General features: G+C 36.4%; 1 protein-coding gene across 1 annotated transcript in view; it reads left to right on the forward strand.

The window, feature by feature from the left end:
- Positions 1-27,890, forward strand: part of LOC142341406 (protein-glutamine gamma-glutamyltransferase K-like) — an 80,556-nt gene that overhangs the window by 42,896 nt on the left and 9,770 nt on the right. Inside the window, exons 5-7 of the mRNA XM_075392334.1 lie at positions 578-737; positions 21,964-22,298; positions 27,634-27,870. Coding sequence (XP_075248449.1) covers positions 578-737; positions 21,964-22,298; positions 27,634-27,870 — 732 coding nt within the window. The remainder of the gene's footprint in view (positions 1-577; positions 738-21,963; positions 22,299-27,633; positions 27,871-27,890) is intronic.

The raw sequence follows: 27,890 nt of genomic DNA on the forward strand, positions 1-27,890 counted from the left end.
GGTTACTCCAAATGATTTGAAAATCGACAAAACAGTATTTAGAGACATTTTCTTTTCAATGTTATGTTTTTGTTTTCTTGAAACCAAAATAGACGTCAAAAGGACGCAAAAAAATAAAAACCAAAAAGGCTCTAAAAACCGAAAAACCTAGATCGAAATCCCGACTTTTGGCATTCTAAAAAATCACAATGAGACAAAAAAAATTAGCCTAGATATGCCCCTAAATATTGAGAATGTAAGCAGAATTATGCAAAAATTATCGCCAATTTTTTCAAAAGAACTACCAAAATGTGAACAAAGTCAGTGCGAAAAGTGAAATGGTCACAAAAATAAAAACTTTGATAACTCCTCGAAAAAGACAAATATGAAAAATTTTTTAGTATTACCGAATACACATGAAGGGCCTTCTATTGATACCACTGACAAATCTAAACGATAAATACATCGATCGGCCAAAATTGACTGCACAAAAAAAAACAGGTGACCATGTAGTTCCTTACCCACAAGTGGGGTCGGAACTATAACGTTATAGCACTAAACCAAACTCTGAATAAGAAAAAATCAGTTTTTTTTTTAATTTCTCGGGCGCTGAGTGCTACAATCAATGCAAATAACGCTGACGAGGGTCTGCTAGATGGCAGGTGGAACGGAGATTACTCTGGCGGAACTCCACCGCAAGAGTGGACCAGTTCAGTGGATATTTACAGGCAGTTTGCCGAAAAGGGGAAATATGTCAAGTAAGTGGAACAGATTGGACTTTTTATGAGGTTTTTAATTGCTCTCAAACGAAGTTTGTAGCAAATATATTAGTCCTGTCGGTCCTTTTTTGTGCGATTTTTCGCTTGATCGATTGTTTGTCTGACGCTTTTGACTTTTCGTCCTCAAAAACTGGATAAACAGGTAGCGCCCAGCGGGCACTAACTGCTCTTAGAGCCTTTCAGCTCAAATTGTTTTGGAGACTTGTACTTATGGTGTGAAGGGTGGTTCTTAGAGGTTGAAAACACCCCCACTGATGAATTCCACTACTATTGCCCCCCCCCCAAAGCGCTGTTGCCCCCAACCCATTCTTGCCCCCTCCCTCCCTATCAGCCCCGCATTACACCCTAGGTGTCAAGGAACCTCCTCTAGGGTTAGATAATAGGTTACTGCATAGTTTCTAGTGGTAGTGGAATGGATTCAACATTTTAACAAGGTTTGATAATAAATTACTGAAAAAATTTTACTTGCCAGGAATGTATCTTCAAGTTTTGAAAATTTTTAGTCAGTTTTTAGGTTCACCCAGCTTGAAAAGCAGAGGAACCACCTCTAGGGTTTGACAATAGGTTACTTTATAGTTTTTAAAGGAAATGGAGTGTTTTTCAAGATTTTAAAATCAGCAATTTTTTCGATTTTTTTTAATCTTTTTGAATTTTATAACATTTTTTACTGCACCAGAGTCCTAGGGATCTCCTCCAAGGTTTGATGATAAGCTGTCGCATAGCTTCTAGAGTTAATGGTTATCATTATTTTATTGAATCCAGTTTTTGCAATTTTTTTGGTAAAACTTTTTTTTCAAATTTTTGGAAAACTTTTATTATGTTCCAAGTTTATGGATCTTTATGAGCCAGTGAAATTATTTAAAGCTTAAAACAGGGATACTGGATAGTTTGTTGAGACAACAATTTGGTTTTCAAGATTTTAATATCTTGAATTTCAGCAAGATTTTGTTAAAATTTGCAATTATTCTCAAAATTTTTGAATATTTTTCTCTTTTTCTGAGTTTAACAATCATTACTGGCCAACAAAGTTTTTCAAGTCTTGCAGATCGGTTACTAGGCATAACTCCAGAGACAAAAATACTTTTAAACATTTTCACTGCGAAATCTGGAAGCTTTTTCTTTAAATTTTGCATTATTTTGCAATTTTTTAAAATACTAGTATTTTATTTGATTTATTTACTAACAAGGCTAGAAAATAAAAGATACAGAGTCGAATCATCCTAAAGCTAGCCTCACTAAACCGGGGCTAGCTACTGAGGAAACCAACCGCTCGCCGGTTGTTTGAGAGCACTTCGCCCGACGTTTTTTATTCTCGGCGCTTCCAATTGACAGGTATAAAATGGGCCTCTAGTTGAACCGCGACTTATAAAAAGACTAACTTTATTTAGAAGGTTTGACAAAATATAACAAGTTTGACTGTCTGTAATCTAACAGACTCTCGATAAGAAGCATTTTATATGAGTTTAGCAATAAATAAACTTTTTATGATTAGTTTGGTTGCCAAAATATTTCTTTTGTGTAACAAGGACAATGTTTTTTATGGTTTGAACCACATGCCTTCATAGTTTTCATTTTGTTCTTTCTCTTACCATAACCCCATGTTTTGCATATTTTATATCAGAATGATCAAGACCTCATGTCATCGCACACGAAAAATGTCTAGACAAATTTAATTGAAAGGTTTCCAGTTAAACATAATTGCAGGTAACAACACGCGCAAAAAAATTATATTATATTACAGTATTACATTAGGTATGTAGGTTTTGACGTGGAAAAATACTCGAATACTCTTTTTAAATTTTAGGTAAAATTTATCATTTGGTGATCAGAATGTTAAAAAGTAAGTCCCAACAGAACACAAGAAAACTTGTGCGGCCATTATTATTACCTATCAACTAATATCAGTAGTAACATTTACACCATGGAAGATCGGGGGGGGGGGGGGGGTTGTCATCCCATGTAAGAGATAGGGTTGTCCTGAGGACAACCCTACCTTTTGCATTGGGAAGGACAACCCAACCCTTTACATGCGCTATGACAACCCAACCTTTTACATCGGATAGGACAACCCAACCTTTTACATGCAGGAACAACATAACTTTTACAAGTAACAGCCGAATTATTATCCAAACATTTTACCCCTTCATTGAGGGAGACTTGACAAAGGGATTAAGGGGATTGGGTTACTGTCTAGAAATTACCATTTCTGAAATAGTGCGCCATGACAACAATTGCTACGGTGGACTTAGATAGGATTCATGAGATATACAAGGAAGTGAAAAAAGAATTTTCACAATACGGTGAAAGATTTTTGTATTTTTTAGCAACCTGTTTGTATTTGGATCCTGACCTCGATTTGGAAATTGCATTGAAATTGAGACCGTATGGCGGATTGATTGGGATTGACAATTCTTCATTAGACGTTTATTTCAAAAATTTTAAAATTTTAAGACTACATGCAATTCTTCATGATGCTTGTGGTTTTGTTTATGAGTACAGTGAAAAGGGACCCGGTTATTCATACGTTTTACCCTGTCCAGTCACAAATGAATATGTGGGTCATGTGACTGGTATTACTTTTTGTTTGTACTTAAAGACTTTCAAAAACCGTTTATTCAATCGATTGGAATGTTGACTGCAAGAGTGGTTGTTCTTGACTTTGAAGGCTTTCGAATCAAAAAATCTGATTTTATTGTGAAAGAGCTAGCCATAACTTGCAATAACTACACGGATACAATTTCATTCTCACCTCCGCACTCATTCAATTCTCTTACTTTGAGTGAACAAAAATCTTATCAGTGGGCTTCAAAATACCTTCATGGTTTGGATTGGGAAAAGGGAGATTACCCATATTGCTATTTAAAACAAATTCTTCAAAGTGTAGTGCTTCGATTTCCTCTATCAGATTTTTATGCGAAGGGTGTAGAGAAAACTGATACGTTGCAAAAATTGCTTCAGAGAAAAGTTACAAACCTTGAGGATTTGTTATGCCCCAAAATTGAACATTTGAGTTTCTATCGGGAGACCCGAATTTGTGACTTGCATTCAACAACTTGCCCAAAACGACAGAAAAACAAACATTGTGCGAGGAAAAAGGCCCAATTGTTCTATTACTGGCTGATCCATGAACAACCGTCGATTAGAAAAGACAGCACCGTCTGTACTCCAAGTGAATTTGTCTCCAAATTTGATCGTTTACAGTTGCTTAACGGCTGAAAATCAATTGACTGTTACACTAGTCAAGGAGGAAAAAATTGACAGTCGGGGACAAACTGTATTGAGGAAACAGCAAGTTGTTTGCACAGGAGCCGAAATAGAATCCTTCAAAAAATATCTTTCACTCTTAGAATATTTTCAACTGTATCATGTCTATGAAAGAGAAAATGCAAAGAATGAATCTAACCCGTTACCTATGCCCAAGCGGTCAGTTCCAGTGCAAGTGCCTCTGAACGATGACAATCTGCCTAAGGAAATTAAGCAGCTTGTAGAACAAGGATGTGTGGATTCAGTTACGTATTACGGGATGGAGTATGGCATGAAAGCAAGCTACACAGTTGTTTACAAAAAAGAGGGCAAAATCTCTCATTATACAACTTATGAATTTTTGATAGTAGACTAACAATATTCATGTTGATTTTTAAATTTAATTAATTTGTTTGAATTCATTTTTGAAAAAACGTTTTCTCCATGAGTTCAACTGCGGATCAGTTAGATTCGGGAGGTGGCATAACCGACCTAGTTTTTGATGAGAATCAACAGGAAAGGAGATCTTGGAGATTTTGCAATTCAAGAGTACCACGATCAGAAGTTGTTTATTTCACTCAAATTTTCATTATAGTTTTTCTTATTGCAGTATCTCTTATCAAGTTGGTATTTTTTCAATTGGATTGCGAGGAGTCAACATTTTGGTTTTCGCTCCTCTCTTGCACAGTCGGCTACGCACTTCCCAACCCAAAGCTATGAATAAAATTATTTCAACGAGCGATCGACTCTTTATGGCAGTGTCTGGTCCATCTTGCTGTGGAAAAACTGAGCTGATTTTCAAAATGTTACTTCAAAACACTTTTTCACCAAAATTTCAATCCATTTTTTATTTCTATCAGCATGAACAACCAAAATTTGAGTCCTTAGAGAGAAAATTGAATATACAGTTTAAAAAATTTACAAGCTTTGAAGTTGTCTCGGAATTAGAAGACTGTCTTCTTGTTTTTGATGATTCATGCGAAGAAATTTTTAACGATAAAGAGTTTTCAAAACTTGCGACTGCAGGTCGTCACAAAAATATAAGTGTTATTTACGTTAAGCACAATTTATTCCAACAAAGCAAGTGGTCGAGAACAATCGACTTGAATACAACACACATTATTTTATTCAAATCACCACGTGACGTTCAACAAATTGGTTTAATTGGTCGACAGCTCAACAACACACAATTTCTTAAAGAAAGCTACGAGCTAGCTACCAAACAGCCTTTTGGTCATTTATTAATTGATTTAGACCCAAAGACGTCTGACGTTTTGCGATATTGCTCAAACATTGTGCCTCCAGGACCATCAATTTTCTACTTACCGTCTGCGCAATCTGTAATAACAAATCTAACAAATGAAACAGAGAGAACTATGTATGCTGCGGCAAATGCTTCAGTCAAGCGACATCAACTTAAAAAAACTGATAAAGACAGCTTCTAAAAACTTTATTCGATTTCTCTGCGAGTGTTTTCTCAACGTAGTCAACGGTAATGTTGCGATTAATAAAAAGCTAATCGAAAATCACGAAAAATCATTTCGAAAAATATTATCCAAACAAACAGGTTTGAGGGAAAAGAAAAGAATTCTTGGCAGAGAATCAGAACTGTTAAAAGCCGTTGGTCTTTCCTGTTATTTCTACTTGACGAAATCATAATGCATACAGAAGAGTTCATTTTAATTCCAAAACGAATGTTTATAACAAAGCAACCCCAAAAAAGCGAAATTATTGAAAACCCACAATATAAAAACAAAGCTATTCAGTTATCACTTATGCAACGAAACAAGCTAAGGGAAGTTATAGGAAAAACGGACAGAGTGATCCAAACAGATCCAACAAATATTGAACGAGATGTAGAAAAAGCAGATAGAGGGGTCCAAACAGATCCAACAATTTTTAACGAGGAAGAAAAAATGGAGGCTTCTAGTGATGATAGTGAAATGGATCCAATTGTTACAAAAAAGCCTAGAGTTGAATCATTTGAGTCGATTATTAAAAACGTTATATTAAAAGAAGCTCACAAAGTCAAACGTGCAGAAATAGTACTTGATTTTATTCTCCAATCAAACCAAATCACTATTGGGGAAGAGAGCCAACTAATTTACATTGACAATAAACCCACAGATGTACAAGTTTCATCTTTTTTGTATGATTTGCAACAACCAACCAAGAAAATTGATCAAGAGGCATATTCAAGAATCTTGATAGTTCTTCGACTTGAGCCTGATCTCGTCTCAAACACTTACGCCAAGCAAATATTGGAAAGCTATGAGAGCGAACAAGAAGTTTTCCCAACGCAACAAAGTCCGCAAACAGGACGCGGTACTTCAAAACGAACCACAACAGAAAAAGAGAAAACAAACGAAACGACAAAGCAAATAAAGGCCAATCAGAAAAAGTGGTCTCGTTTCGTCTTCTGAGAGAAAAACTTTAGAACAACTGTACTCGAGAGGTCCTGCATCGTTTGGAAGCTCAAAGCGATTACAAAAACACAGCAAAATGTCATTAGCAAAAGTCAAGTCTTATTTAGATACCAAGCCGTTCTTCACAAAATACCGCTCGCATCGAATGCAATTTCCCAGACTAAAAGTGATTGTGAAAGATATCAATGAAATTTGGTCATTGGATTTAGCATATGTTGACAACCTTGCAAAATACAATCGCGATGTTAAGTACCTTTTGGTAGCAGTTGATTGTCTGTCACGGTACCTTAGAGTAGAGACAATGAAGACAAAATATGCAACAGAAGCAGCTAATGCATTCAAAAATATGATCAAACATAAACAACCCGAGAAAGTATGGGTTGATGATGGAACAGAATTTCTCGGAGCTTTCAAAAGACTGTGCAACTCACGAGCAATTCATTTGTATAGCACTTTTAGTGAAAAAAAGTCTGTTTTTGCCGAACGGAATATTCGTTCACTGAAAAATATCATTCATAGGTACCTTGAAGAAAAATGGACATATTCGTACATTGACAAATTAGAAGACTTTGTGAAAACAATAAATTCACGTGTTAATCGGATAACTAAGCTTGCACCAAACAAAGTTACAAAAAAGACGTACCACGGCTTGTGTCCTTGAGCGCTGAAACAACTGTTTCCCAAAAACCTCGTTTCTTTGTTGGAGATTTTGTCAGAATTGTCAAAAAAGACAAAGCTTTCAGAAAGGGCTACGAACAATCGTTTACTGACGAAGTTTTTGAGATAACAGATATTCCGACATTATTTCCGCCATCATATTCCCTCATTGATGCAAACAAAGAACAAATAGAAGGAAAATTTTATCAATCAGAATTGCAGCTTGTTCGTGTAAAGGAAAATGAGTAGAAATTGTTTTGACGATGAGTTCACTGTGCATGTTATTTCATCCGCTTCTATGCAAATATTTGGGTCAAATACTCTGGCCTCTTTTCGCAATTTTTTCAATGATGAAATTCAACTCTCTGGTGACTGGAGGGTGGCTCTTAGTGAAATAATTTTTCCGACAAAAATTGAGCACGTCGTGAATGGAGATTTAATAGCATACAGTCTTAAGGGATACGAAGACTTGCAAAAAATTTCGTCTGATGCTAGTGTCATTTCTCGGCCTTACAATGGAAAAAAAACTGTCCTTCATGACTGGTAATTTTGACAATATTAATCAACTTCTGGGTACTATCAAGCGAACAGTTGGATTACCCAATTTTTCGTTTCGAGAAATCAAGTGTACTGGAAAATACGAAATAATTTTTGGTAAATATGAAGGAATCACCTTTCCTAGTAAGGAAATACCTAGCATTGTGGGCTTTACCGGAATTCCAGATGGACGCGGTGTACATATTGGTTACAAAATGGATTCAGTTACATCAAATATATTAATGAAGAGTGATGAGACAAAAGCATGCTTTGGAGAATTTCCTGCTGATCTTTGCGCGGGAAAGCACCTAATATTCATTTACACAAACATTATTGAGTATCAGTATGTGGGTGACGCAAAAGCTCCGTTATTGCGTGCCATTGATTCAAAACAACGTCTGAAAAACGGTAGCGTGTGCGAACTTGAACCAACACATCGAATTGTTTTTTCAAATTTAGACTAAAAAAAACTGTTATCAAACACTACACAATCAATTTCAAATGAGCTTCGCACTGAGACAGGACAATTGGTTCCTTTTTCGGGAACAGGTAAAGTTATTTTAACTTTACAATTCAAGAAGTTTTCTGACTAGTATGGATTCCTATTATGCTAATCAGGTAACATCATTTCCGCACTTCTCCGGACACTATAGACAAAGGGGAAGTGGGTTTGGGGCTTTAGCAGCGGGAATTGGACGCGTTGCTTTACCATTGGCTCGACGTTTTACTTTACCGGCTGCAAAACGTATCGGGAGAGAGCTTTTAAAACAGGGTGTTCCCGAACTTGTAGATGTAGTCTCAAAGAAAAAGTCACCAAAACAAGCCTTGAAAAACACAGTCTCAAACACTATCAAAAAACAAACAGGTGGACGAGCGCGACAACAACGACCAAGGAAACAAATTGGAAGCCGTTCAAACAAGTTAACAAAACAGCGTAAAACCTCGTTCATTTCAAAGTCAAGAGCTCCAAAAAGAAGTCGATCAGATTTTTTTGCAAAGGTGAAAGATGATCGCTAATTTATTACCATCTGAGGCAACTCACAGTTTCCTCGATCTGTTCGAGAAACCATCCCTCTTAGTAACATTTGATGGAAGTTTTTGTCAAAAACTGGGCCCGGTGTATAGCCCCAATGGTCCAATGTTGGAATTTGAAGTTGCTGGCGATAGAAACAACTTTATTGATTTACAAAAAATATTCCTCGAAGTCAAATGTAAAATTGTTCAGTCGTCCGAAGCAAATTTAAAATATGACGGTACAGCTGCTGCAGATGTGACTAAAACTGACGCTCCCTACTTTTGCAATAATGTGCTGCATTCACTGTTCTCTTACTGCACAGTGTCAGCCAACGGACTAAAAATATCGAATGCAAATGGAAATTATGCTCACAAAAGTTTTATTGAGACTGAGTTTTCACACAACAAAGACGCAAAAAACACTTGGTTAGCTTGTCAAGGCTACTCGTATGAGGAAAATCCGGGAGCCTTATCAACTACTGAAGTAAACAGAAGAAAAGGTTTAGTCAGACAGTCAAATGAATGCAGGTTTTACGGAAAGGTTGCAGTCGACTTTTTCACATGTGACAGGCATCTAATGAGTGGTGTAACTCTTCGGATTGCTTTTCGAAGATCAATTGATGACTTTGTTATTATGTCAGATGATGCCGCTAAGCATTATAAAGTGAAAATTGTCGAGGCAAATTTGTATGTGCGCAAGATGACTTTGAACGATGACGTCGTGTCGGCCATTGAAAAAACCTTGCTTTCCAGCCCGGCTTCCTATCCGTACCTTGAAACCCTAACAAAAACATTTTTGGCTTCTACTGGTCTGCACAGTTGGAAACAAGAAGACATATTTGCCAGGGAACCAATCCGAAGACTAGCTTTATGTCTGAACACAAACGAAGCTTTTCTCGGTAACAACAGACAGAATCCATTTCATTTCCGAAAATTTGATTTGGAACAGATTTATATCTATCGAAATGGAATGCCATTCGCTGATAGTCCAATATCAACAAATGATGACAAACGGCTTTACTTCAATACAATATCAGACTTAGCCTATATTGACAATGGTCATGGCATAAGTTTGACGGACTACCCGAACCATTTTATTATGGTTTTTGATTTGACCAGTACTCAACAAGCTTCTCACGATTTTATTCATCCCGAGCTAACAAATTGCTCAATTTCGATCGAGCTGAAATTTTCGGCTGCCTTGCCCAACAATATTGAAATATTCATTGTTGGCGAAAAAGCTAGCACAATTTTTGTGGATTCTGCGCGCCGGGTTTCAAAAAATCACATTTTAACCAACTAATGGATGAAGATGATATCAATGACCTAATTCAAAAATGTAGAAAACTGAAATACAAATTTTGTGGTGTATTCGCTGCAAACAACTTTCCCCAAAAATTCCCCAAAAACAGTTTTCTCATCGTAAATGCTTCGCCCTCGAACAACCCTGGTACACACTGGCTTCTTCAATGTAATCGAAACAAAAAAATTATTTTTGCGGACCCCTTGGGACAATCGATTATTGCCTATAGAGACTTATATCGCAGACTCTCTGACACTAATGCACAAGTATGTCAATTTCTCGAACATCAACCAATTCAGAGTCAAAACTCAGAACTGTGTGGACTTTTTTGTATTTATATTGCGCATATTATATTTAGTAAAAAACAAATTGTAAAAATTAATGATGTTCAATTGCTTCGCTTTGCACTTCTTATGATGTTTTAATATCTGTTGAATAAAAATTTTTTTTTTCAAAATTTTATTTTTTCTTCAAATACAAGACGAACAAATAGTAACTCAGAATCAATATCTAATTTTCCATAACCACTCACAAATATGTCCATAACTTTACAAAAAGCACCAGAATGAGGACCACTTAAAATGTTTTCAACTCGTTTTAAAGTTTCTGTACAAAATTTAATCAGTTTGAGTTTGTTCATGGCCGGTTTCTGCTGAGATGGTATTGTGGATTGTTTTCTGTGCGATTCCTGTAGTTTTTGTGGCCGTCGTTTTTGTCGTCGTCAACATCTTTGCTGTTTTTGAAATTGGAAGACGCTTGTGAACCGTTGCTGGGTCAATTTTTTCTCCTGTTTTGTCATTGAAGTCAACGGCTAACTTCAACTTTGTAAATACTTCTCCATTCGTTTCCAGTTTTGAAGAATTTGAAAATAGGTGTTTGAAAGTTGTGAAAAGACAGGGGACAGCAAAAGATTTGTTTTGCTTTGTACAGCCAATATCAGTTGAACTATCAATCAAAAGGTGAAAATTGTTAGTTGCTTTTTGGCAAAACTCAGACTCAAAGTGAGGACAAACTGCATAATTATTCAAACTCGTAATGTCTGTTGGCTTTTGATAAACAATTTTGAATCTAAATTGTTTCTGAAATTGTTTGAAATAACTTGGAGAACGTTCATACATTGCTTCCACCATCCTTGCTCTTGAGCTTAGGCCTTTTATTTGGTGGCGGTTTTGTTGAACAGTCTTTTGATGATTTTTCTTCTGATTCAAGTATCTTCTCTGCCGTATTGACCAAACTCCCAAATTCTTGCAGAGTTAACGAAATTCTCTGTTCAAACTCGTATTCTTCTGCTGCTTTTTTAAACAGTTTCAGAAACACATACGTTCCTGTCTTTTCATAAGTTTTCAGCGTTGCCCTTATTAAACGCTTATCAGTTTTGGAAATATCAAAATAACAATCTCCAAATTCTGTATCTTTAGTGGAAGTGAAAGGCATAGTGTGCAACTTGTTTTTATCACTTTCAGGTACTCTAATGTGTAAAGATTCAAACTAATGGCGGCGGCAAGTTGGGATTAAACCAGTGTAGTCATTTTGTCTCATTAAATCCAGCTGACATGTGAATACAGATTCAAGTACGCCTATGGCGTACTTGATTCTGTCTCTTGCATTCACATTGGATTGCATAATTAATTTCAGATGTGACCTTAGATAAGGTTTCCCTACTGAAATGTTTGGTGGTACCACAAAAACTGAAACAGATGTGACCCTAGGTGTGACGACCACAGGTTGAATTTAGCGTGAACGTGCAGAAAATTCAAAACAGATGTTAACCTAGATAAGAATTGAAACCAATATAATTCAGCTGGTTTTAACGTTATAACACATGAAAATTAAAAACAGATGTGACCCTAGGTGTGACGACCACAAGTTGAATTTAGCGTGAACGTGCAGTAAATTCAAAACAGATGTTAACCTAGATAAGAATTGAAACCAATATAATTCAACTGGTTATAACGTTATAACACATGAAAATTAAAAACAGATGTGACCCTAGGTGTGACGTGAATAAAACGTTGAATTTAGTGGGAACGTACAGTATTAGTAATTCAAAACAGTTGTTAACCTAGATAAGAAATGCAATGCAAAGTTAACTTGGTTTCTACGTTATATTAATTAGAAATTAAAAACAAATGTGATCCTAGATAAGCGGTGTGTTAAAAACGTATTTGCACTACTAAAATTAGTGCGTTCATTTCCTTTGGTTCTTCTTGCTAAACAGTCAGTCTCTACTTGAAACCTTTTGGTTCCTCTTGCTAAACAATTTCACTCTCTACTTGAAACTAGTGTTATATTTTGATCGTTATAATGTCTGTAAAAATTCTTTCTGAATCTGCAATTTCCCGAGAACGAACTCTTGTTTATCAGACATGGTACGAAAACTTTGTCGTCTTGATTCAGCAGAAAAAAATTGGCGATGTTTGGACAGTATACCAGCATTGTCTAATTCCAAAACTCTTTATCAATGCAATTGCGGCTCTACCTAACAAAACGGAGCCTTCTGAGAGCAGCATTATTACTTCGGGTGGGTTATTGCCTCCCAAAACTACGCCTGCTTTCGAAAATCACGATGTTGATACCTTGACAGACGAAGTGCGGAGGATATTCTATCGCTACGATTGTGAGTGTGTTCCACTTTGTGAAAATCAACTCGGAGTTTATCGAGCATGTGACGAATTAGCAGATATGTGGGGACTCAAGTCTGCGCCTGATTCTCCCACCAGTCTCACAAGTGTGCCAGTGACGCCTGCAGTGGACCCTAGTCCTACAGTTACACCGATTCCTAGCCCATCCCTGTTTGCGGAAATCAGTAAAAGTTATCAAGAAAAGTTTTGCAACGGAAATCAAGATTTCGACTCGAACATTTTATCCGGGACAAGCTTTCATACCCCACAGCAATCGAATTCAGCCCTATTTGAAACGCCGGAAAGCGGTGAGACACCGCAGGTTTGTGCTGCTCCTAAAAAACGAAGACCAGAAAGCAACCTGATGCATATATTTGATATTTAAAACTAAAACTATAAATATATGCGTGCTTTAGATTGCACAATAGTTGTGTATATGACATTCATTCAATTGTGTATCTGACATTTATTCAATTGTGTTGATTGCCTTTGTACAATTTTTGATATAGACTTAATTCACAATAAAGATCTTCAACCTTTTCATAAGGAATTGAACAAGTTCAATCATGTCCCAAAAGAACACTGCACTTTGAAGAAACTGTATATGGTTGAGCAAGGTCATTAAACAAAAAAAATAGATTTCTACCGCTCTTTAGTTATTAGACTTGTCTATTTAATGTTTTAAGGTTTGTTCAAATCATAGTTCAAAAAATGAAATTTTTTGAAATATTTCAAAAAAATGAAGAATTTACGAAAACGATAAATAAGAAGAGAAAGAACGATAATTAATCAGGAAACCGAAGAATACCTTTGCTTCAATTAGGTTTGCAGTGAAAAGCTCTTGTTTGGAGGAAAAGTTTGCAAAAAAAAACTTTGAATATTAAGAGAGAATATAAAATTCAACAAAAAGTGGTTAACAACTGAAATTGTCATTCTGGTGATTTTGTGGTAAAACAAGGAGCTTTTGCCAGCATTGAAATTCCAGTGAGATTGGTCCAGTGTTTGTTTTTTTACTGTTTTCACTAAACAAAAGTTTAAAACTTTCAAACTTGTGTTATTTGCATAAATATTTTGACCGTTTTTCTTGAAATCAAAAAAACTTTTTTTTTGCTTTATATCAGCTGAAACTCATGATCATCCAAAACGAGAGTGACTTAGCGATGATTCCAATGAGTAGTGTGCTATTGATCGCTGTAACAGGTACCATCTTTTTATCAAAAACAGTCTTTTTTTCAACAATTTTTACAAAAATAACAAAATATTTTTTTGTAATGATCCGAAAGCAATGAAAAATTTATCTCAAATGAACGGGGATAGGCTCATACGATGGACAATTGTCCCCGCTATCAAAGATCTCAGAAGTTCCAGGAAAAATGTTACTGCAACATGGTTTTTTTTGCATTTTTTCTTTTGTTATTTTAGTTAATCCCTCTTAATCCCTAAAAGTGAAAAAATGCCATTTTTTAACATGAAGGAGACATTTTTAACCTTACTAAACAGAAGTTTTTCTGTAATGGGAACTTGTTAGAGAGCTGATGAAGTAACATGCGTATAACGTTTTTCTTTTTTCTTGGAGAAAAAGCCTAATCCCCTTAATCCTTTTGATCAAAAAAATTGAAAAATTTAAAAAAAGTGATGTTTTCTTTCAATTGTTTACACAAAAGTTTCATATAGGAACACTCCATCAACAAAGAGGTCCTCCTGTGCTTCTCAGTTATATTTGCCAACACATGAACCCCTGGTAAAGTCCTTTATTTAGAGGTTAAAGTCTTCTGAAAAAACTCGGCTTTCGATGCAGTTTCAACTGATGTTTCCTGATAGCCTTGGTGACTCCAGGACTTGTTTTCTTGTATGATGTACCTTAATATAGACCCTTAGTGTAGATGCCTTTATATGCTCCTTAGCATGCATGCTTCCGCGACATGTAACAAGAACTTTATCAATTTCGAAATTTTCAACTTTTACTAAAGTTATTTTTAATTGTATATTAAAACAATAAAAATGGAAGGTACGTTCAATCTGCATGCTTTTTAAACCATTTTTTTGGATGTTTAACTTCTGTCTCTGCTTTGACTGAGTGATAGTCATTTTTAAGTTTGAATTTGATTTTCGGCGCGCTTTCAATTTTACTTCAATTTGATTGGCTAATTTCAAATTCAAATTTGCGCGCGCAAACTTTCAAACTTTGCACAGCATAACAGTGAGCTAAGATTGAAATCAGCCATATTTGAGAACTCTTGCATTGAGAAACCGTTTGTTCAAAATTATCTTGAAAATGCCAGAAAAGTGTAACTTTTGTGACAACGTTTACAGCAACAAAAGTAACCGTGCTCGTCATGAACGCACTGTTCATGCTGATGAGAAAGGTATACCCGTATACCGCTGTTCAATTTGTCCAGTTACTCGCCGTCAACTATCTGAAATTCAAAGTCACCTCTCTGACTGCCATGGCAGATTTACAAATCTTTGTCATTATTGTAATCTTGCTTTCAACGACAAAAATTGTTTAACGAACACATCAGAAAACAACACCTGTTACCTGTTCTTGACAACTCGAGAGTTGTCAATCCAATTGTGCATCAACAGGGACAACAACAGCAACAACAACAACAACAACAACAACAACAACAACAACAACAACGAGGTACCCTCACAGAGTCAGCCTTTAGAAAGAGTTTCCAGTCTTATCGTATTGTAGATAGTAACAACACCGTTGGCCTTCTCGATTTCATGACTGCTCAGAGAGATGAAATCAGTGACATTATAGAACAAAAAAAATTGAACGAAGGTCCACAAAAAGTTCAATTCAGTGCGAAACTATCACTTCATAAAGAAGCGCGCGACAGCGGAGAAGCATCGGATATTGATATCTACGCCAATTCTGAAATGACCCTTGTTCATCATCGATTGTCTAACGAAACGTTTTTTCACATGGTGGAAAAGATGCTTACTGTCCTCTTCGTGTTCGCATCTAATGGAAGTGGTTGGATTCTTCAAAAAATTCTGTGGGTTGATTTAAAATTCGCTAAACTTTCGCCAATACGTGGTTCATCTTTTATTGAGCTGCCCCTCTGTCTTCGCAATCAACGCATGATGATTTCGAATGTTTCAACTACTGCTACACCGCATGGTACCACGAACTGCACGGACCAAACTTAGCTGACCCTTCCCGAGACATCAGAACACAATTGACTAACCCGGCTACACATAGGAAACCTGAGGCTACCAAACCCCGTGGTGAGTTTTCTATGCCCATGGGCTTTCACGATATACATCAGTTCGAAATCATGAATGACGTGCAGGTCAATGTGTTTCAATTTTCAAAAGGAGACCTCCTTCCTATGTACCTTTCTAATAACAGAAACATCGAACCAACGATTGATCTTCTACTCCTGTTTAACGAAGATGTACATCATTATGTTCTTATCAATAACCTCATTAAACTGGTATGCACTGTGAAAGAAAAACAGTTCACAAACAGCTTGCGTCTGAGCAGGAACTGTTTTGCTTTTTCCCACTCTGAAGAGCAACATCAAGTTCACGATGATGCATGTCGAAACCATGCACCAGCAACAATAAAGATGCCCGGCGATGATAAAAATTCTTTCCGGTTCAAAAATTTTAAGGCCCGATGGTTTGCTCCATTTACTATTTACTTCGACTTTGAGTCGTTTCTAATGCCAGTCTCATCTTGTCCAGCTAATCCGGACGCGTCTTCAACTGAAGTTATCGAACAACACATACCCTCCGGCTTTGCTCTAACTTTGATTGAGAATGGTTTTTCAACACCAAAAGAATTCGTTATCGACAGCTCCAAAAACTGCATGACAAATTTCATTAAAAAACTACATGAGATGGCGCGAGAAGTATACTATTCAAAGAGACGCTTTCCGATATATTTGGGACAACAAGTACCAAATCGAAGTAGTGTAGTTGACTGTTGGATATGTGAAGAACCTTTCGGACCCGAAGATACAAAAGTGTTGGACCATTGCCATCACCACGGGGATTTCCGTGGTTTTGCGCATGAAAAGTGCAACTGGATAAGACGCACAATCAATTTCACTCCCGTAATTGGTCACAACACCGCTAACTACGACCTTCATCACGTATGCTTGGCACTTCGAGAAATTGAGCCATCAACAACAATAAACGTCATCCCATCTACAGATGAGAAGTACATATCGATGACGTTCGGTGTCCTAATCAAAACAGTCACGGGGAGAGATGGAAAAGTCAGAAAAATTTACGAATATTTACGTTTCATCGATTCTTTCAAGTTTTTAACTACATCCCTTGAAAAGTTAGTTGCTAACCTACCCGCTTCGGCTTTCGCAATTTTCGATTCAATGTTCGATAGCGATCAGTCAGTTGATGCTCTAAGTTCGATTAAAGAGAAAGGAATATACCCCTATTCATACATGACTGACCGTTCAAAGTTCGCAGAAACAGAACTTCCCCCACTCGAAAAGTGGAAAAACAGCTTAGACAATGGAAAATTGCAAATTACAGAGGAAAAACTACAAAAAGCAAAAATTGTTTTCGAGACTTTCCAATGTCGTAACCTTGAAGACTACCATAACTTATATCTGAAGTGCGATACATTTTTGCTTGCGAGCGTGTTTGTAGAATTTCGGAGACTGTGTATGAACACCTATGGACTGGACTGTGCACATCACTACAGTGCCTCAAACCTCGCTGGTGATGCATTTCTCAAAATTTGCTGGGCCAATATTCAATTGTTGACAAATCAAGAACATCTGGAAATTGTTGAAAATATGATTAGAGGAGGTCTCGCCTCGGTGTACGATGAACGTTACTTCAAGGCGAACAACAAGTACATGGAGAATTATAACAGTGCGCTCGAGTCTACTTTTGGTTTCATGGTAGATGCTAACAACCTGTATGGTGGCATCATGAAAACAGAACATCTACCCGTTGGTGACTTTTTGCTGGTGGAAGTCCCACTAGAGCAGGTACTCAATACACCGACTGATTCTCCCATAGGTTACATCCTTGAAGTAGATTTGACGTACCCACACAATATACGAGACCTCCATCGTGATTTCCCTCTCGCGCCAACAAAGGAAATAGTACCCGATCAGTGGTTGAGCACTTACCAGAGAGAGTTGAAGTTCAATGTCAACATGCCGCGGTCATCTGTCCCCAAGTTACTACAAACCGTTACGGACAAAAAGCGGTACACGCTCCATTACCGGAATCTTCAACTTTATGTACAACTTGGTCTGGTTGTTGACAGAGTACATCGCGTGCTCCAATTTTCACAAGAAAACTGGATGGAGCCATATATCAGATTAAACACGGAAAAAAGACAGACCGCGCGGAACAAATTCGAAGAAAATTTGTTCAAACTAATGAACAATAGCGCTTATGGTAAAACCTGTGAGTCAAAAAGAAGGAGAATGAAACTTACCTTAGCGCAGAATGCAGATCAAGTGCTCCAGAATGTCTCACGCTTTACCTTCAAGACATTCAAAATTTTCGGCGAAAATTTAGCTGCTATCACGCACGAGCCAAAGAGAATCTTTTGGGACAAGCCAACAATTGTTGGCGCGACAATTCTAGAATTAGCTAAATTTCAAATGTATAGGTTTCACTATAATATAATGAAGCCGCATTTTGATTGTCGCCTGCTATATTCTGACACAGACAGTCTTTTATATAAAATTCGATCTGACGATTTCTACAAGGAATTAGCAGCAAAACCCAATATTTTGTCGGAGTTTGATTTTTCAAATTACCCTAAGGAGCATCAACTTTTCAACAACAACAACAAACTCGTCGTTCTCAAATACAAAGATGAATTCGCCGGAAAACTCATCGACGAGTTTGTTTCGCTGAAGCCGAAGTTATATTCCATAACTTCAACAGGTAAAACAGCTTTATGTTCATTTATAACTTTTGTGTTATTATGGTTAGTCATTATCACACATACATCACACTAAACTTTAAGAGAAGCAAGCAAGCATTTCTTTGAAAAACTTTCTGAGGACAAATTGATAAAACTTCTCGCAACTTTTTTGTATTTAGATTCCCGAAAAATCTCTGCAAAAGGTGTTACCAGAGCTGCCTGGGAACAATTAACGCACCAGAAATACAAAGACGCTCTGTTCCTCTCATCTACACTACGAACACCGAACAACAGAATTGTGTCAGACCGTCACGTTCTACAGACTGTTTCAATTAATAAATTGTCCCTGAGTCCCTTCGATGACAAACGTTTCATTCTTGAGGGCGGTATAAAAACTTTGCCGTACGGTCATGCCGACGCAATTGAAGCCACTGATCTTGAAAGTGATCCAGAGTGGGATGCACCGACGCAAGATGAAATCGAGGATCTCTTTGGGGAAGAATGGGAAACTGATAATGAGTCGGACAGCACGCTCCCTGCTTCTACTGAAAGTTGGCAGCCACCCGATCCTGCCCTTGAAAGTTGGGAGCCACCTGATCCCGGATTAAACAGAATAATAAACGAATCGGACTTGGATAGTGACGATAATGTCGATTTTGAGGCAGTAATTGACGAAGAATCTCCAATCAATTGTCCATTCATAGATTATGAAGCTGTTGAATCTGAGGACGGAAGAGAAATAACCGATTCGGAGGAGGAAGAAGCAATACCACCGCGTAAAAGGGGTCGACGCACATAAAAAACAGCAATTTTCAGCCTTATTTTTACGTCTGTAATTGTTAAGATTGTGTTTTATGATTTATATTTCAATTAAAACTGTTTAACCTACTCTATTTTATCCCCATTTGTATATATTTTCCCTATGACACTTCAAAAAATTTAAATATTTGCATTTTTTTCTTCATTTTGTGCTAATTTTGTTGTAATTTTTTGTTAAAAATGGCTCAATTTTTGTTCAAAACCCATTTCAAAACTCTAACCTACCCGTGCTTAACACTGGTTTCAGTAACAACGCGTTTTGTCGTGATTTGTAACCTTTTGATTGTACAGATTTTGTGTTCAGTTTTGGTTCAATTTCTCAACCCAAGTTTGTGTTGTTTAGCTAAATTTCAATTGCTAGATTTGGGCAAATTGCGTGGTTTGGTTCTACAGTAAATTCACAGTTTATATCCAGTCTTTCTGATAAGTCTAAATATTTCACTCTTTGATAAAAATAAATAATTCCCTCAAAGGAGGGGGGAAAAGTTTGGATAATAATTCGGCATAAACTGAATAATTCCTTCAAAAGCGGGAAATGGAGGGGGAATAGGTTTGGATAATAATTCGGCCGGAAGGGAGCTGTCCCTGCATGTAAAAGGTTGGGTTGTCCTATCCCATGCAAAAGGTTGGGTTGTCATAGCGCATGTATCGGGTTGGGTTGTCCTTCCCAATGCAAAAGGTAGGGTTGTCCTCAGGACAACCCTATCTCTTACATGGGATGACAACCCCCCCCCCCCCCGATCTTCCATGGTGTAAACGTTACTACTAATATCTTTGCAGTTGGTAATCAGTTCTAATGTTCTGCTCTTAAATTTCTCCCTGTCCATAAACCCCTAATCGAAATGACTTCTTTGCCGACTTAGCCGCACTCAAATATTTTTTTGCGCTCGACGCAAGCTTCGTTTGACCTCCGGTCGGACTAAATTACGCTGGAATTTACATATGATCCCACCTATGCGCTCGAAGCCGTTTCTTATGAGAACCACTTGCGCTCGAAATTGCTCTGATCAGACACTCCAGGGCGCTTGAATCCGCCTCTGATAAGATCGGCCTGCATTTCTGAGGTTCGTTAAATCATTCAAATTCAAGCTCAAAGATGACATATGTGCGCTCGATTAAGCCTAAGTTTAAGTGATTTATTTTTAAGAGATCAGCTCCCTGTTGCTTCAGTTAATTTTGCTATTCATCTATTACCAAAATACTCAACAGTTTTTGAGCGTTTTAAGCAAAGATCAATAGACGAAGATTAATTTGATGTGAGTGAAACTTCAATGGTTAACTGCACACACTCTAAAAATGATCAGGTAAATTTACCTGAACCGTGTTCAGGTAATTGGTTGTTCAGGTGAAATTTAGGTGTAGAGACACGTGAAACACATCTGAACTATAGTCCAGGTAAATTTTTACCTGAACGAGTTCAGGTGTAATTACCTGAAAAAAATTTTCTTTTACATTAAGCAATGAAACAGAAACAACTATCTACAAAAAAAACTAAACTGAATCAAAACAAAAATACTAATTCTGAATGAGACAACAATAACACATTTATCAAGCAATGTCCAGCACTTCTTTTAAGTTTCCCAAAATTCAGGTTCAGTTTATTGAAAAAAAAATTTCTCACTCTTCAGTCCTGGTGCTATTTTACATTTAAAAAAGTTTTGCGAAGCAATCAGAAATTTAGACGTCGACATTTTTTATGAAGTTTTGAAATAACGGTTTTAAGAAACATTACAATTTTAAAACCAGAACAACAGGAAATGCAGTGATTTTAAAGTGGATCAACTTGAATCGAACCATTTTTTTTGTATTTAGTCGAAAACTTTTATTCCTGCATCAAATAGATCAGAAGAGCGCTAGATTTTATCATCATAGAAAAAGTAATAAGAGCTGGTCTGCATTAAGCTTCTCTTTTTTGAATTCTGTCAGGTTCAGATTGTTATCTGTTTTAATTCAAAGTGAATCTCTTTTCTCACATAAACCTTTCTTCAAAAAAGCTTATTCACCAAACTGAAGCCCGTTTGTTGTATAAAATTGGATGCTCCCAAAAAGGAACTCTCTACAGAAACTGGGGACATAACAAAAACTTTCATGCAACTCTTTGTTTTGTTTGTTTTTTTAGTGAGAGCCCGTAGGGTTCCAGCTTTGCTGTGCATCCTTTCAGTGCTCTCCAATAGTTTTCGGGTTTTAATAGACCCCTTTTTCACGAGTAAACTGTTAGTTCAAATTTAACTGAAAAAACGCCTGAATTTACCTGAACCGTTCAGGCAAATTGTTCTCACCTGAACTACAACTGAACTTGCCTGAATTTTACCTAAAAATTACCTGAGAATTTTTCAGGCTGAACTGAAAAAAAAACTGAAAATAGTACCTGAACTGTTCAGATGATCGGAATGTCTCAGGTGTGTTTACTGGAACTTCACCTGGGAAATTCAGGCAAAAATACCTAAAATTTTCATGTAAACACACCTGAAAATTTTTGACTCAGGTGAATTTCAGGTAAATTTCAGGCCTGAAAAAATCAGGAAAGTTTCAGGTAAAATTCAGGCAAGTTCAGGTGAGAACAAATTGCCTGAACGGTTCAGGTAAATTCAGGTATTTTTCAGGTAAATTTACCTGAGCATTTTTTAAGAGTGTTCTTGTTTTTCAAGTCTCGCACGAGACTTGTTTCTGACCACATATGTACTGGAAACATGTGTGATCACTTTTTTTGCAGATATGGTCAATGTTGGGTGTTCTCCGGTTGCTTGACCACAGCTCTTCGATGTCTTGGAATCGCATCGCGAAGTGTGACTTGCATTGGATCCCTGCACGACTTCAACGCGAACCTAGTGGATGACAGTTTCTACGAAATGGCCGAGAACAGTCGTCGGAGGCTTAAAAACATGTCGGATTCCACGTGGAACTTTCACGTGTGGAACGAGGGCTGGTTCAAGCGTCCGGACTTGGGTGATAACTACTCGGGGTGGCAGGTTGTTGACGCAACACCACAAGAAGATAGCAACAATATCAAACAATGTGGACCTGCATCTGTTAATGCTATCAAGGAAGGTGAGAGCTGATCTCGACCATGAGGCTCCATAATGTGCGTTAGCACAAAATCTTTCGACCTCGCTCATCCACATTTTTGGCCTAAACATCTACAAAACTAAGCAGAGATAGGAAAAAGAAATAAAAGTTTGATCGCATTTTTTTAATTTAAAACCTGTGTTCTCATATTAGGACAGATATGTATAGCAGTGCGGTTAAAACATTTCACGCTATTTTTTCTTTGTCTTGAATGAACGATTGAACAGATTAATACATTTTTTAGCTAAAAAAAAGAAATCATTGTTCCAACATTATTAAAACTTCACTTCTCGAGCTGAAAAAAACAACGATTTGGTCAAATAAAAACCTAATTCAAACAAACAACAAAATTGAGATTCTGAGTTCAGCCTCTGTCCAATTTTGAAACCAAACACTAATTACCTCGGTGAAACAAAGATTCGTGCTTAACCGGCTTGGTTAACCTCCATTTACTTTCTACATTGTAAAACATTTTGTTAAATATGGGGTTGAAATAATATGCGCCCACTAAACTGGGGAGCACAAACGGAAAATGTCACTAAAACCAAAGAAGACAAATTATTACAAAAAAATATCAACAAAAATCGCGATTGAAAAACCAAAGAATATAAACTAGTAGCTTAACATTGAACAATTTTTAAAGTAAGGTTAGTCTTTGATAGTGATCAAAACATATGAAGCTAATGCAAAGGCAAACAGAATTTGATAAAGGAAAATTTGATTTTCTTTAAAGTATAATGGTGTTTAGTTTATCTGAACACATGATCCTACTTTTAACAAAAATACACTATAAGCCAACAAATATGTGCGGAGAAACAACGACAAAAGAAATAACGCAAAAGAAAAAGAAGGACATTTCATAGAACTCAAAAAAACTTTAATTGTTGTCCCGTCAAAGTTTAAAACAATCATAAATTAAAGAGGTAAAGCCTAAAACCAATAACAACTTCATATCATTCAGTATTTTTAAACTGGAAGTGTTTTTATAAATTGCAATTTGTAATAAAGTGACAAAAATAACAAAACAGCAAGTAAATAACCACAAGCGAAATCCACACCATCATTAAAAATTGTACTTTTTAAGGAATTTGAGCCACAAAATGAAACCACTCAGCCAGTGGTCAAGACAACTTTTATCAACACAACAAAATACCCGCGTTTATCATAATAGTAAAGCATTTCATTGCGTTTTACTGAGATTTCATAACTTTCAAAGATATGATCAGTCAAATTTCTGTCATATCTTTCGAGTTCTCAGTTACCGGATGTATCATTGTTATGCTTTCAGCACTATCGGACAATATAACGGTTTTTGGATGCCGCAAGTGTTTCAATTGTCTCTCAGAACGGAGGAAGTATAACATTTCCTGATGAAAAAGCAAATGTTTAAATCTTCTCAATAATTTGATAGTTTTTACTGAGAAAAAATTGTCAAATTTAATATTCTCTTTATCTGCTTTTATTGATATTTCATTTAAAACAATTTTTGCTGTCAAAATTGAATTCTTATAAGTAGTAGATTTAATTTAATAGTGCGTTTTCTCGCATTTCCTACAAACTTTTATAAAATTCTCCCCTTAGTAACATATTAGAAAATTCTGCTTACTAAAACGTTGTTTGAAATTGCAAGAAGTGGATGTTATTTAAGGCTCGCTACTGCAAAAATTTAACAATGAAACCCTTTAAACGCTTTTATTTCTTCAGTTATGATGTAAAGAATTTTTTTCAGTAATTAATATCTTCGGTTTTCTTGGAATAGATTAATGGATTTTCAATTGTTCTCAGGTCGAGGTGTGCGTTAACGATCAGACCCAGCCGGACTAAAATCTGTCATGATCAGACCCATCCAGACGATAATCAGCCATGATCAGACTTTAACCCGTTTTTCATACGTTCTCGTTTTTAACTCGTTTTTATTGTTGCCATGATCAGACCCATCCAGACAATAAAAAGCCATGATCAGAATTTAGCTCGTTTTCCATACGTGCTCGTTTTTAACTCGTTTTTATTGTTGCCATGATCAGACCCATCCAGACCGTAACCTGCCATGATCAGACTTTAGCTCGTTTGTAGAAATTGTGCTCGTTTTTACCTTTTTTGGAAAATTTTTTCTCGTTTTTATCGCGTATTAAAACATTTGCTCGTTTATAACTTTTTTCAGTACGCAAGAACTTCAAAATTCGGTGATCTTTGACTTAGTTTTCAATTATGAAACAGCTAATGATAATGAAACTTTTCTCTGGACTTGTACATTAAGAAGAAGAGAGATGTACAATTAACATTTGAAGATTTATATGTACTTTGTGAGAACAAATATAACATATTTTTAATTGCTCTCAAACGAAGTTTGCAGCAATTATATTAGTCCTGTCGGTCTTTTTTATGCAATTTTTCGCTTGACCGATTTTTCGTCTGACGCTTTCGACTTTTTCTCCTCAAAAACGGGATAAACAGGTAGCGCCCAGCGGGCGTTAAGTGCTCTTAGTGCCTTTGGGCTGAAACTGTTTTGGAGACTCATACTTATACTTATGGTGTGAAGGGCGGTTCTTAGAGGTTGAAGACACCCCCACTGTTGACCCCCCCTATTGCCCACACCCCCCCACCGCGCTTTTGCCCCCCACCCACCACAGTGTTGTCCCCCAATCAGCCCCGGGTGCAGCCCCTCCCCGTGGCTAGCTACTGATGAACAACCGCTTGCTAAAAACGCAAATTTATACTATTTTGCAATTTTTTTCAAGCTTTTTGAAAATTTTTGACATTTTTTGATTTTTATAAATCCTAGTTGTCAAGAAACCTCCTTTAGGTTTCACAAATAGGTTACTGCGTAGTTTTTGGTGGTAATTTAATGGTTTCAACATCTTAGCATCACGAATTTTAGCATTTTTTTGACAAAACGTGCAATTTTTTCAAATTTTTGACATTTTTTTTCCGTATTCAGGTGTTTCCAGACCCAGGGGCCAGAAAACATCCTGTGGGGTTTGATAATAAGTTACTGTCAAATTTCTAATAGTAATGGAAAAGTTTTTCAACTTTTTAATGTCACAAATTTTAGCAATTTTTTTTTACAAAACCTACTTATTGAAAGTTTTTTTGAATTTTTTGTCGTTTTTCAGATTTTTTCCGGCTTAAGAGCCAAGTAACCTCATCTAGGGTTTGAAAATAGGTTACTGAATGTTGTTAGATTAAATGGAATGTCTTGGAAGATTTTAACATCTCGAATTTTTGCATATTTTGATATTTTTAGCCATTTTGTTTCCAATTTTTGACATCAATACTCAATCAGATTTTTTGAACTTCAAAGGTCAGAGAGTCTCCGTTAGGGTTTGATAATAAGTAACTGGAAAATTTTTGTTGGTCATGGATTAAATTTCATCTTTTTAATATCACAAGTTATAGCAATTTTTTTTAAAAAACTTGCAATTTTTTTAAGGTTTTTGAAATTTTCTATCATTTTTTAGGTTGCTCTAGCCTCAAGGGCCACGGAACTTCCTCTAGGATTTGATAATTTGTTACTGCATAGTTTATAGGTGAAATGGAATGTTCTTGGAGGTTTTAATATCACGAATTTAAGCAGTTTTTAAAAATATTTGCAATTTTTTCATGTTTTTGAATTTTTTCCGACAACAGAGGCCCTGGGACCTCCTCCAAGGTTTGATAATAAGCTGTTGCGTAGTTTCTAGTGGGATTGTGATCAACAGTTTTTAGACTTTAGTTTTAGTAATATTTAAAAACTTTAAAACTTTCAGTTTTAAAGTAATAAAATTTGAACTTTTCAAATTTTTGGACACTTTTTCATGTTCCAAGCGTATGGATCTTTATGAGCCAGTGAAACTATTTCAGGCTTGAAACAGGGATACTGGATAGTCTTTTAGGACAATGAAATGATTCATAAGATATTAATGTCTTGAAATTTTGCAAGATTTTGTTAAAATTTGCAATTTTCAAACTTTTTCAATATTGTCCTTTTCTGAGTTTAACGACCATTACTGGCCAACAAAACTTTTCAAGTCTCGGAGATGGTTACTTAAAAGAACTTTTGAGACAAAAAATTGTTTTGATTTTTTAAATTGCCGAGTTTGAAACTTTTTTTAATTATGCCTTTTTCAGTTTTTTCCTATATGATTTATTTATCAACAAAGTTAGAAAACTAGAGGTTGCAGTCTCAAATCCTATCATAGAAGATATTCTTGTCTCCTTTTCCCTTTTGTCTCTTTCGGTTGGGCGTTCCTTCCTTTCCTTCTCTTTCTCGTTCACGTTTTATCTCTCTCTCTCTCTCTCTCTCTCTCTTTGTTGATTCCGCACTTCAGCTGCTGTTATGTGGCGTCACCATCTCTGATCCTCATTATCCATGAGTTAAGGTTGAAATGTTTTTTCCATAAATGATTTAACAGGCACTTTTAAGAAGCCATTGTTAATTGTTCTCAAAAGCAATTTGTAGCAAATTTTTAATCCTGTTTGTCTTTTATGCAATTTTTCGCTTGGCCGATTTTTCGTCTGACTCATTTGACTTTCGTATTCAGAAACGGGATAAATAGGTAGCGCCCTGACGACACTAAACCGTGGGTAGCTGTTGACGAAGCCAACCGCTCGCCGGTCTTTTGAGAGCAATTCGCCCGACGTTAGTCGGTTATGTTAATTATTTTTGCTGCTATAAACTTCATATGAGCAAAATTGGTACATTAAAAACTATTTTACTCTCATTTAGCTTTCGGCATATTAGAATGAAAATGAGGAAAATAATGTTTACAACAATGGAAGTGATCAATGTATATTGAATTAATCATGTGGCTAATATTTATGAAAACTATGAGGAACTAGTATAAGAAAGACCTATTATCCCGCCTAATTTATGATTGTCTTACCAAAATACGAGCTAGTTACGAACTTACTGATTTCAGATTTTTTTCAGAGGAATGCACAAAATGCCAGATAATTGTGTTGAAGAAAAATTTATCTTGGCAAAACATTTAAAAACAGTTTCTAAATTTAATTTTTGTTTCAGTTGTTATTGCACTGACTGTATAATGTTCGATTACATATGATATCACCTTATGATAAAATCCGGTGTTCTTTTAATAACCATCTCATTGTGAATCTCAATTACGTTGAACTACAAAAGTTTTTACAAAAATCGTTCCTGCTGCAATCGTAAGTACATTTCAAAAAATGGCCGGGGAAAATTCAAATGCGAGAAATGCTCATAAATTACAAGGATTTTTTCACTGTTTTGTAAGAGCTGTTCAGCCCCGCAGAGACCCAAATTTCAAATTTTACCTTAATGCAAGACGACAGTAATGTTGATAATTCCCTTTTCTAGGTAACTGCCATTTACAATACGACGCTGGTTTTGTCTTTGCTGAAATGAATGCAGATTCTGCAATTTGGTATCGCCCATCGCCAGATGCAAAGTTCAAACTGGAAAAGATCTACAATGATCCTGACCGTATCGGGATTGCTCTGTTGACAGACGCTGTAGGCGAAGATGCAGACAACATCACTGGCGACTACAAACCAGGGGAAAACTCACCCGAGGAAAGAAATCAAGTCAAAAAAGGCAAGTTTGTTGCACAAAGT

The sequence above is a fragment of the Convolutriloba macropyga genome, chromosome 6 (assembly GCF_964194025.1).
Source record: "Convolutriloba macropyga chromosome 6, txConMacr16.3, whole genome shotgun sequence".
NCBI lineage: Eukaryota > Metazoa > Xenacoelomorpha > Acoela > Convolutidae > Convolutriloba > Convolutriloba macropyga.